We start from the raw sequence: 12,697 nt of genomic DNA, 5'->3' as shown, positions 1-12,697 counted from the left end.
AAGGGAAAGGTTTTATTGCAATTCATTTTTAATGGAAATATAAAGGCATCTTTGCTTGCCAATTTGAAGATTCAGTGAGAAGAGAAACCTTCCATGAAACTGATAAAAATTAATAATAATAATAATAAAGTAGAAAAGGCTTAAAGAGATAGAAAAGGATCAAAATTCAGAATTAGATGAAGAAACACAATTTTATGAAATAAAGATTGCTAGACTATCTTACATCTACTAAGTGTAAAACAAACTTTAAACTAGATCCTTTCCAGAAATCAAAATTTATGCATTAAATTGAAAGAAATATGACAGCAAAAAAGAGAAAACCTACTTTGAAAGTCACAGTTGCCTTTGTACAGTAAAATCCTATAGACACAATGGGATCCCTCAAAGTCTGTGCTTTTTGCTGATGCATAGTTGATGTAGGATCATTCCCAAGGAAGTCTTCCTCACCATCATCGTAACTCACAATTGCAGGCACAAATGACCAGGCCCACGACACCCATCCCTGTGACTGTTCATCCTCTTGCTGTGAATACAGGTCTTGGCCTTTGTACTGAGCAGGATACTGCATATCTATTCTCGTTTCATCCTCGGCACCTATCAAAATAAAGTCATTTTAAATAAATCAAGAGGATTTAACTAAAAGGAAAATTGGGAATGTAAATTCTATAAAAATGTTTCTCCCACATCCTTCTTTCCACATATAAATAAGTTATACAATGGTTATTATTATTTGAAACCAATAATACAGCATTATATACAAGTTGATTTTTTTTTTTTAAGATTTTTTTTTATTTATTTGACAGAGAAAGAGCACATATGCAAGAGAATGCAGGCAGGGGGAGCAGCAGAAGGAGAGTGAGAAGCAGCCTCCTGGCTGAGCAGGGAGCCAGACATGGATCTCAATCCGAGGATCCTGGGATCATGACCTGAGCCAAAGGCAGCCGCTTAACTGACTGAGCCACCCAGGCGCCCTACTACTTTCAAGTTTCTATATGTTGTACTATGTTAATCCCCTTTCAATTGTGGACTAATCATAGTCCACAATTAATGTTCTATAGGGCATAGTTTATAAAATAACTCTAAATGTATTTGCTAAATACAAAGCATAAATTCATTCTTTAGCATTCCACTAATTAAAAACTTCCTCCCCAAAATAAGACTAACGTGCTGAAAAACTGACTTCTCAGAAACATATTCATGTCAGAAATATTCAAGAAAAGTTCTTTATTTCCTGATACACCCAATAAAAATGTCAGGCACTCCTAGACAAAAAAGAAACCCCCTTCAAAAGTAACTATCCTTAATGATGAAAGTAACTATTATAACAAATTATTGTTATATGGGGGCACCTGGGTGGCTCAGTGGGTTAAAGCATCTGCCTTCCGCTCAGGTCATGATCCCAGGGTCCTGGGATCAAGGCCCGCATTGGGCTCTCTGCTTGGCAGGGAGCCTGCCTCCTCCTCTCTCTCTGCCTGCCTCTCTGTCTACTTGTGATCTCTGTCTGTCAAATAAATAAATAAACTCTTTAAAACAAATAAAATAAATAAAATTTTTTAAAAATTATTGTTATATGAAGCTAAAAAAATACTGTTGGTAATTCTTTCTTATTAGTAGGAACATATATTAGTAACTTTCCTATTCTACATATGAAAAAATTTTAGCAAATTACTTTCATTTGGTTAGAAATTGGCAAAGGATTTAGATTCCAACCACTCCAATTCATTCTACCTTTGTAAAGACAAACTGCACCAAACTCCATTAACATTACCCTAACAATACAAACAAAAAAAAGCTCATCATGGAATTTAGAAAAAACATTACTTTTTTAGAGAATTCATGGTATAAGCAGTGTCCAGCAGATTCAAGCTATCTACTCTTCAGTAATAAATCTTTAAATATCATTAAATAAATCATTAAATATCATCTTCATTCAGAACCAGATTTCTGGCTAGAAAAACTTTGTAACTTTTTAAATCCTTATGGCAGGAGACTCTTGGAATATCCTAAATGTATAGTTTATGAAACATGGCCATTCACCTTAGTTCATGTGGGAAGGAAAAGACTTCATAAGTAGTAACTAAAGAACCTAATATACAGTACTAAGAAACTTTAGCCATTTTCCTTCAAAATAAATTATAAAAATTACAAATCCAAAAAATATTTTGTATATTCTTTATATCTTGCTGTTTAGCCATAAACATTTTATCAGTTTCTGCTGGGGAATAAATAAAACCTGTTATCAAATGCCCCCGTAAGACCTTAAAATGGACATCATTAATGATCACCTTGGTTATAAAACAAGGCAGGTCACCTCCACCCAGGCAGCAGTGACCAGGTTGAGTCCACAGAGCTAGACTCTTGACCTCGGTTGTCTAAACCATTAAAACAGAAGAAGTATCCACTGCTTGATCTTGTGAAACAAAAGAAACATCACTAAAAATCGGCCACTATAATTTATACTTAATTAAAAATTAGGAGGGATTTTGATGAAAGATGTTTCCGAAGTTTCAAATCTTTGCTTACTGCCTTGCAGAAAGAATGGATTAGAGTCCTGAAACAAAAAAAGCTCCCTAATCTCTGGATAGAATTTCCTAAAATATTCTTTTCCTTCGGAAGAGTGCAACTTTTCTGGGGCCCTCTAACAGAATTCAGGAAATTCATGAATTGTGATGGAAAAATACATATTAAGTATTTAAAATGTAGCACTTTCAATTATGAATGTAGGTAACAAATTGCAATTGCATAGTTTAATTCTAAATATAAGTAATAAATCACAGTTGCATCACCATTAACTACAAAACCTACAAAAATCAGTTCAAACATCAGTAATGAAGCTATCTCAAAATATCAAAATACATGTTCATTCATCTCTGAACATGAAAGACCTGTTCAGAGAGAGCTCGTCATATCTGCAGAGCATCCCACTCCAGGCCTCAGCTAAGTATTACTCAATTTCATGCAAGGAAACTGTTGAGGCCACTAGAAAGAACTACCAGAAAAAAGGCAATAAAACAACCCTAAGACTTACACAAAATTGGAACTAGTTTGTGATCTCAACAGAAAGAAAGAAAAAAACCTTTAATTCATTACTCATCAAGAAAGTACTCAAAAGGCTGACTGTCAGTGGTAAGACAAAACTAGTCTTAAGCTAATGGCGGCTCTGATGTCAACTAAGAAACACTGAAAGCAAGACAAGTGAATTAAATTATTTCTAAGTAACTTAACTTGTTGCTACATACAAATATATCCAGCATCCAACAAGATAAAGTTCACAATGCCTGGCATCAAATTAAAAATTATCAGGCATACGAAGAAGAAAATATGTAACACAGGTAAGGGAAAAAGTCAATACAAAAAGATCTAGGAATGATACAGTTTAGCATTAGTAAACACAGACATTAAAACAGTTATATAAATAAAATGAGATATTTAAGAAAGCATAAATAAGAAATAAGGTTTTTTTAACAACTAAACTTCGAGAGATGAAAAATACAGTATCTGAGGTGAAATATAAACTAGCTATGATAAATAGCACATTAGATACAGATGATTAGTGAACAAGAAGAGAAAAGGAAAACTCAACAACCAAAAGAGAACAAAAACGAACAAGAGCATCAGAGAGCTTTGCTGAACTTCAAGAAACCTAATATACATGTTATTAGGAGAGAGAGCTGAAAAACAGTTCAAGAAATAATGCCCACGAATTTTCTAAATATATATGAAAACATTAAACCTACAGACCTAAAAACTACTGTATTCCAAACACAAGTAATATGAAGAAAGAATACCATTGCATATCAAAATCAAGATTCTTAAAAACTTCTGTGAAGAGGTTCACAGGCTTGACCAGAGTGCCAAAGGAATCCATATACCCACAATAAAAGGAACCCTGCTTTAGACAGATGAGAAAACTAATTTCAACTACTCTACAAGCAAACAGAGTTGCTTTCTCACTTTTTTAACAGAGAAACCTAGTCACTTCTAAGAGGACAAATCAGTTATAAAGGAAAAATTTGAAATCTACATTTAATCAAAATTTAAAACTCTTCTCAAGATACCAATTAAAAAAATGAATTAGTCAAGTCACAAGCCAGCAAAAAATATTCCCAAAACATGTATATGACATAGTATTTGAATTCGGAATATATTAAAAAATTACGAATCAGTAATGAAACCCAACAAAGGTTTAAAAATAGTCAAAGAGTTAAACACTCTTCACAAAGGTAAATACATTAACGGTCAATAACCACATGAAAAACTTCAAAATAACTACTCATCAATGAAATGCAAATCAAAACCACAATGAAATACCACAACACATCCATCAGGATGGCAAAGAGTTTAAAAAAAAAAAAAAAAAGACAACACCAAATGCTAGCAAAGATGTGGAACAACTAGAACTCTCCTACAATGTTGTGGAAATGTAAAACAGCACATCCAGCACAACCTCAACATAAAATTCCACTGTTAGGTATCTACCCAAGAGAAAGTACAGCACATATCTACAAGAGGCTTGTAGAAAAATGTCCATGACAGCTTTATTTATAATAGCCAAAACTGGAAACAACACAAATATCCATCAACAGGAAAATGGCAAAAATAAACTATGGTATATTCATACAATGTATCTACCAATAAAAGGGAAAAAACTACTGATAAATGCAACAACACAGATGAATCTCCAAAATATTACACCTTCAGGGCAGCAAAAATATTCTGGAGAGATCATAATGATGACCATATGTCATCATGCCTTTGCCAAAACCCATAGAACGTCAAATACCAAGAATGAATCGTAATGTTAACTACACACAGGTATAGACATTTCTCAAAACTTAAATAGTATACTTAAGATTTATTCATTTCACTTTGTAAATTAAACCCTCAAAAAAAAATAAAAGGAACCATTAAAAAATACAAACTCTACTTAACAATAAGCTGCTGAAGTCTAGCTGCTGAAATGTACTGATGTCTAACCTACTTTGAAAGCCATCAAAAGCACTGGTTAAACTGATGGAGAAGTTGAATGAACAGCTATGTGATAGAGCAAATTTAACAAAATATTAAGTATAGAATCTAGATGATGAGTATATGGGTGTCCACTGGATAATACACTTTCTACTTTTCTATATATTTGAAATTTGTCATAATAGCATGTTGAAAAAAAATTGAGCACCTTCTGGTGCTAGGTTTTGTTCTATATGTTAGACATTATTCCTGTTTCAGCAGTTCATTGTCTTGGGGCACCTGGGTGGCTCACTCAGTTAAAGTCTGCCTCCGGCTCAGGTCATGATCTCAGGATCCTGGGACCAGGCCCTGCATCAAGGTCCCTGCTAAGCAGGGGAGTCTGCTTCTCCCTCTCCCTGTGCAGCTCCCCCTCCTTGTGCTCTCTTGCTCTCTCCCTCTTTCTCTCTGTCAAATGAATAAATAAAACCTTTAAAAAAAAAAAAAAGTTCATTGTCTAACAAGAATTCACTGTCCAGTGTGAAATAAAGGTATGTTTTCTAGGTACATACACTTATTAATGTAATTCCCTAAGTTTTTAAGGTTTTTCATAAAGTTTTTCATAAGCTGTAATTTAAATATAAAATTTCACATTTAGAAGTGTACAACTCTGTTTTTAATATAATCACAAAAATTGTGCAACCATATCACTATCCAATTTTAGAACATTTTCATCACTCTAAAAAGAACACCTTTAGCAGTCACTCTCCATTTCCTTCTCTCCCTAGGCCCTGGTTACTAATCTACTTTCTACTTCTATGGAATTGGCTATTATGGACATTTCATATAAATGAAATCATACCATGTCTTCCTTTCTGACTGGCTGCTTTCACTTAAGATATTTTTGAAGTTCATCATGATGTAGCATGTATCAGCTTTTCATTATTTTGTATAACTGAATAATATTCTAGGGTATGGATATATCACAATCATTTATCCATTCATCAGGTGACGGACATTTGGGTTGTTTCACTTTTTAGTTATCATGAATAATGTTTCCATTTAACATTAACATGTAAATTCTTATATGGACATGTGTTATCAATTCTTTTGCATATATACCTAAGAGTGAGATTGCTGGGTCATGTGGTAATTCTATGTTCAATTTTTTTAAGGAACTAGATTGTTTTCCGAAACAGCTCTACAATTTTACATTCCTACAAGCAACATAAAGGTTCCAACTTCACCACAATCTTGCCAAGGCTTGTCATTATGTGTCTTTTGATTACAGTCATGCCAGTGGCCTTGCAGTGATGTCTCACTGTGGTTTTAAGGGAAGAGAACACATCTTTTTATCTGTGTTTTCCCACATTACCAGTGTTCAGTACATTCAGTAGACTTAAGTACAAGTATAATGAACTGAATAACTGAGGTTAACCCACTAGTATCATTCAATGAAACATACACTCCATCAATAATGTCTAATTAACTAGGCATCCTCCAATGAGTACATAGTTAAGTGTAACTATAGTTAAATATAATTACATATAATAATTAAGTATATCTAACTCCTGTGTAACTCTTGGCAAGCCTTTGCAAAAAATTAACAATACCTCAATTTATTAGGAAATACTGACGATGCATTACCTTAATTTTCATGTAACATACATTCTGAACATGTATACCTATTAGAAATATTAGAGTTACTTTAGGAATGTAAAAAGAAAATCACAGTAATATCCAGCATATACAGGGGGGAAAAAATCAAGTAGTGTCAAACAACCAAAATAAAATCATCCCATCATATTGAAACATTGAAAATTCAATCTAATGTTTTAGTTTTCAAAGTTCCACAATGGTGAAAAAGCACATAAACAACAGTTCAAAGATAAAGTTTTTGTTATATTTACCTGTAATGTTTCCTAACATATCTTTATTGTGACAGGTAGGCTCTTCCATTTCCCCATCTTTAAAATTGCCTATTTCCCCATAGTAAAGAGCAATCCCAAGTTGCATTATACGGATAAACATAGGCAGTTGTTGATCTGTGATAGAAAGTTTCAAACTCTCTACTAAGGTATGAATCTGTATTTGAAAAAAAACAAACATCAACAAAAGCATGTTCAAAGTAAGTACCTTTTAACATAAATAGATAAATGTTAAAAGTCCTAAAATGGAGAACACCATAAAAGAAAAGTAATGTCCCAAACATTTCCAATACATAAGCCAAAATAATTTACTCTGATATCTTAGGAATTAAATTTGCTACAATGACCAATCAACGTTAGATAGAAACTGTACTAAGCCAAATTATGTAAGTACAAATAGAAATGATGATGTTAGTCACACTAGACTTCTAGATAATTTTTCCAGAAATAAAGTTATGAAAACAAAATATCAACTCCATAGTATGAAGAATATCATAGCACTCCCCCCAAAATCAGAGAGATTTGTCACACCAAGAACAAAAGTTTCATAATGTCATTTTAATAAAACCTGAATCACTCTTTCCAGCTTTATTAACCAAGAAGACTACATACACATTCCAAAAGTGTAGTAAGTGAGAAAATTACTAACATTACAACTACAGAAGTATGAACTTAATAAAATTTTGTCTAATAGTGAAAACCAAGTGACATACATGTTCAGAAAAGTTTTCCAAACAAGTTTTAAGAGATTTAAATAGGACATAAAATTTGTAACATGAATCAGTTATAATAAAGAAACAAGATTAATTACTAACAAACAGGATATACAGCAATCAAAGTTACCCTTACAGAAAGAAAGATATTAATAAAATATAAAACAGTCTCAGTGTAATGTTCCCTGCTGTTATATAAACATGGAATAAAACCAATTAAGCCATAAAGTCAAGTCTCTTGGAAGGTTTATTCTGACTTCCAGGACTCTTGGAAGGTATTTGAGGGTTTATGAAACATGAAAAAGTAATAGTAATCATATTTTTAGGATTAAAGGCACAAACATTTGTATTTGAAGGGGAAGAAAACTGCAAAGTCTATATTTAATTATGAGTACAGGTTTCTTAAAACTGACTTAAAAATCATACACTAAACAGACCAAGAAAAAGTAAAAGAAAGTTTGGTACAAGGACAAGAGAGTGTATGGTGCAGGCCTGCCGAGCTCTTCTTAATTTGGCATTTTTCTATCTATCCTTTTAAAATATTGTATGGCACTGGGGCACCTGCGTGGCTCAGTGGGTTAAAGCCTCTGTCTTCGGCTCAGGTCATGATCTAAGGGTCCTAGTATCAAACCCTGCATCAGGCTCTCTACTCAGCAGGGAGCCTGCTTCCCCCCTCTCTCTCTCTGCCTGCCTCTCTGCCTGCTTATGATCTCTGTCTGTCAAATAAATAAATAAAATCTTTAAAAAGAAAAAAAAAAGAAATGTTTCAAAAATAGGGGAAATGTTACGTAAGTTATATACTCATAAAATATATAACTCAGATGACACAAAACATAGGATGTATTTGTCCTAAGATATAGAAAATTGTAAAAAGCCAACCCAAAATATAGATAAATTTAAAAACCACTTAAATATATGTGAGAGGTTTAAATAAAAAACTACAGTATCTGGACTATTCTGGGAAATCCCCTCTCTTCTAGGTGATGAGTGAGGTTACCCATGTGCTTTTAATATATACTCCTAGGGAGTTAGAAGAATGACAGACAGATCTAACTAAAATGGCAAATCTTACACCACAATGTTATTAATAAAAAACTCAATTTTATTTCAGCTGAACATAATGGAACCCCATATTTGGCAATTACCAGGGTTAAAATCCCCATGTCAACAAACTTACTTAATATTAAGATGCTTTTTAAGATCATATATCATGCCTAATCAATTTTGAGAATATAAACTTAGATGACAACACTCAGTTTCCCTCGAATTCATTTATTTTTACTTTCCTCTAATTTAGCCACCTTCTAGAATGTGTAATTACATTTGTACTAAAGATCAATAAGTTTATTTTATACTGTAAGGCATCCAGTATCTGCTTTCAAAATGCATCTTGAATTTACCCTTAACGTTCCCCAATGTTCCTAGCAGGTTCAAGGTGAAAGAAAGAAAGTAAGTCCATTATCCCAAGACAGAGGCAACAATACCATTGAATTAATAGTTCCCTATGCTTATCTTCGGCAAAGTAGCTAATTCAAAAATAGAAGGAAAAAGTAACAGAATTTCAATAAATTGATGTGCATTGTATACAATGGGGAGAAAACTAGAGCACTGATGACTGAACCACTACCAAATTAAAGTAAGTGGATTTCATGAATAAATATATAGTAAAGCTACAGAAAAGAGAAAGTGACATGTTTTTTTAAAAAGACAGTACTAAAAAATAAGTTATACAACCAGGCACATCAATACCTGTGTTCAGACTCAGGGGCAGCTTTTCCATTCTAGTACTTTATTATTCAAAGGCATTAAACTCAACAATAAATATTCATTCCACATTAAAACTTAGTTATTAACACGATCACAAGCTACTCCGTGAATTCGTTTTCAAAAACTGAGATATGGATAGAAGTTTAGAAAACTGTTATATGAGGAAAGAAGTAAGATTTACATGAAGAGACTAACTATACACGTTGAAAATATATTCCTATTCCGGGATCTTGGGAGAACAAACTTTCACATTACCTAAAAAATTCCTACAGGCAAGATTTTCATTACATTCTGAATCCATAGATCAAACACTAAAATTTCCTGAACCAATAAACTAAGATAGTAGGTCAGTATATTAAACCTTACAAAGTCATCTAAGAGGGACAATAACTATAGTTATCAGATCATATTAAATAAATTATAAAGATTGAAATATACATTGATATTCAGTCCACTATGTGTATAATTACACTTTTAATAGGATTTCTTCTATTCATTTAAAAGAGGAAAAAAATGAATAAACAGTTGGACAAACTATAAAGGAAACTACAGTTTCAGGGAGAAAAAAAAGTCCCCAAAATCTCTCTAGTACAATACACAATGCAGAAAGTTTTAATATACAATAAACAATATAACCTAAAATTATAAATAGAAATAAAACTCTAGCAAAAACTAATGGTATATATTTTTATGAGGTTAATTTTTTCTTTAATAGCACCTACAAGAACCAATAAAACAAAATGGAGACATGGAACTCAACTACTAGAAAAAGAAACACCTACTTTAATAACAGATGGCATCTTGGAATTTAGGTTATCATATGTGAAATGCAGACGAGTTCTGAAGGAACATTTATACAATAAAGGATCCTGGTAAAATTCTATTTTACCACTAGCATTTCGTTTATCAAGACAAACTGTACAGTCAGAAAAATTGATAACTTTTCTCAGCACCAGATCAGTTGCTAAAAAAAAAAGAAAAAAACATTTTAAGTAAAAAGGAAAATTAGCAAAAAAAGCAACAATTATTTATTAGTACAAATAGTAAGATTAATAGAGCATTAAATACATGATGCCAGAATCTATGCAAATAATTTCTCTTTTATTTAAATCCTCCAACAACCTTATGAAATAGGCACAAAAATCCCCTTTGCAAGTAGGAAGAATCAAAGTACAAAGAAGTGAAATAGTTTGTCCCCAATTTGCTCGGTATCTAACTACAAATTTAAGACAAAATTTATAAAAACTTGTGCTATATTCTGTGTCTGCAATGAGATATCAAATAACTTGAATATAATACTTGAGAAACCACATTAAAAATAACATTCTGAGCAGGAGTCACTCATTTAATGTCTAACATTTAAAAATCCACAGTTTCTCTAAACCTATACTCTCCAGTAACAGCCACCAGCAATATCTGCTATTTAAATTTATATAAAAGTTAAAATTATACAAAAATAAAATTTCAGTTCCTCAGCTACATTAGCAACATTTCAAGTCCTCAATAGTCACATGTGGCTAGTAGCTACAGTACTAGACTGTAAAAATATAAAACATTTCCATGACCCAGAAAATTCTAGTGGACATCACTGCTCTAAACAATTGATGAAGAAAGTACCACATTACCAATAAGAGCATACAGTTTGTTTTCAAGGGAATAAACATAAAACTGCCGGTAAAGTATCAAACTAGAAAATGAAAACTTTAGCAATAAGAAGTTTTATTCCTAATAGGCAATTCCTAGGTAAATAAATATTAGGCCTAAATCTATTATGATTTACATGGTATATAAACAAATCATTTAGTTACTGATATATTTCTTTGTGTACACATATGTAATAAAAGTAGAATTAGAAATGAAAAAAACCTCTAGATATTTCCTTCCCTCTCTTTATGATAATAATTCACTGAGTGTTTGCTCTCAGATGATACACAAGTCTTCTCCCCTCTGCTACCTTTTAATATTTACATCCCTCTTTTTAAAAGATTTGAAAACTGAGGCAGAGTAAGGGGAAAGAATTTACTGTTAGTTTAAAAAGGACAGAGCCGTCATTTGAACTCTGGCAACCTTACTTGAGAGTTCAGGTTTTTAAAATTACGCTGTAAGAACATAAGGTGGTCTACATTTTGAGGGTATTCTAGAAAATTATCATTCACTGACAAAGGAAATCATTAAAGCTTTGAAAATATTTTTCTTAAATTTTTCATATAACAACTACCTTTTAAAAACTAACAAAATGAATTCTAGGTCAGGTACTTACTTTAGATAATGTGCTGCAATTTAATCTGAAAAATGAGGATAATAACTATGTCTACCCAACTCTGGAGAACTCGAAAATGACCTGGCCTTATTTGAAAACGTGAAGATTTGCTATCCTCCCATCTAACAAACCCATTCCTAAGTGTATGTCCTTAATAAATGCTTACACATATGCATCAAAAGGTATGTACAAAGATTCCTAAAGCATTGTTTGTAATAGCAAAAATCGGGAAACATCCCAAATGCCCATCACCACAACAATTAAATTCTGGCATATTTAAACAGTAGAATATTATTCACAAGTAAAAATAAGTGATCTATAACTACATGTAACAATATGGAAAAATATTAAAAGCATGACACTAATTGAAAACAGGAAACTTTTGAGGCTTTACTCAAACCTCAAATTCCCAAAATAGAGCACACTTTTTACAAAGCTCAAAAATACATGTAATACATTGTTTGTGTATAATCCACATCTGATACTTTTTTATTGAGATAAAATTCATGTAACATAGAATTAACAAGTTAGGGGTGCCTGGCTGGCTCAGTCAGTTGAGAATCTGCTTCAGCTCGGGTCATGATCCCAGGGTCCTAGGATAAAGACCCACATGGGGCTCCCTGCTCCACAGGCAGTCTGCTTCTCCCCCTCTCCCTGCTCATTCTCTCTCTCTCTCTCTCTCAAATAAATAAAATCTTTTAAAAAAAATTAACAATTTAAAGGGTACACAGAGTGGCATTTGGTATACTGAGAATATTCAGTGTCCAGCACCACAATTAATTTTAAAACTTTGACAACACATCAGAAAAGAAAACTCTGTACCCTTGAGCTATCATCCCTTCAATCCCCTCCTTGCCCTCCCTACTTCCCAATCCTGAGACAGTCCCTAATCTACTTTCTGTCTATATAGATTTGGCTCTTCTGTGTAGTTTATAAGAGGAATCCTGCAATATACAATATACAACTTCTCTGTCTGGCTTTTAAAAACTTAGAACGTTTTCAAGGTTCATCCACATTGTAGCATACATTAGTACTTCATTGCTTTTTATAGCACAAGTTTTTTTAAGCAATTAAATGATAAAATT

The 12,697-nt window shown here is 32.6% G+C and overlaps 1 protein-coding gene across 9 annotated transcripts in view; it reads right to left on the bottom strand.

The window, feature by feature from the left end:
• The window catches only part of VPS13B (vacuolar protein sorting 13 homolog B), a 762,523-nt gene that overhangs the window by 684,900 nt on the left and 64,926 nt on the right, over window positions 1-12,697 (bottom strand). For all 9 annotated transcript variants that reach the window (XR_006606124.1, XM_045077980.1, XM_045077982.1 and 6 more), the window contains exons 6-8: window positions 10,135-10,316; window positions 6,855-7,029; window positions 326-594 (exon numbers count right to left, since the gene is read on the bottom strand). Coding sequence is in view for 8 of the 9 variants with exons in the window: in XM_045077980.1 (XP_044933915.1) it covers window positions 326-594; window positions 6,855-7,029; window positions 10,135-10,316 (626 nt within the window). In the remaining variant the exon portion in view is untranslated. The remainder of the gene's footprint in view (window positions 1-325; window positions 595-6,854; window positions 7,030-10,134; window positions 10,317-12,697) is intronic.

The sequence above is a fragment of the Mustela putorius genome, unplaced genomic scaffold, assembly GCF_011764305.1.
Source record: "Mustela putorius furo isolate JIRA1106 unplaced genomic scaffold, ASM1176430v1.1 tig00000228_pilon_pilon_pilon, whole genome shotgun sequence".
In the NCBI taxonomy this organism is placed as follows: domain Eukaryota; kingdom Metazoa; phylum Chordata; class Mammalia; order Carnivora; family Mustelidae; genus Mustela; species Mustela putorius.
The sequence above is the reverse complement of the archived record's forward strand: the minus strand, read 5'-3'. Positions and strand labels throughout refer to the sequence as shown.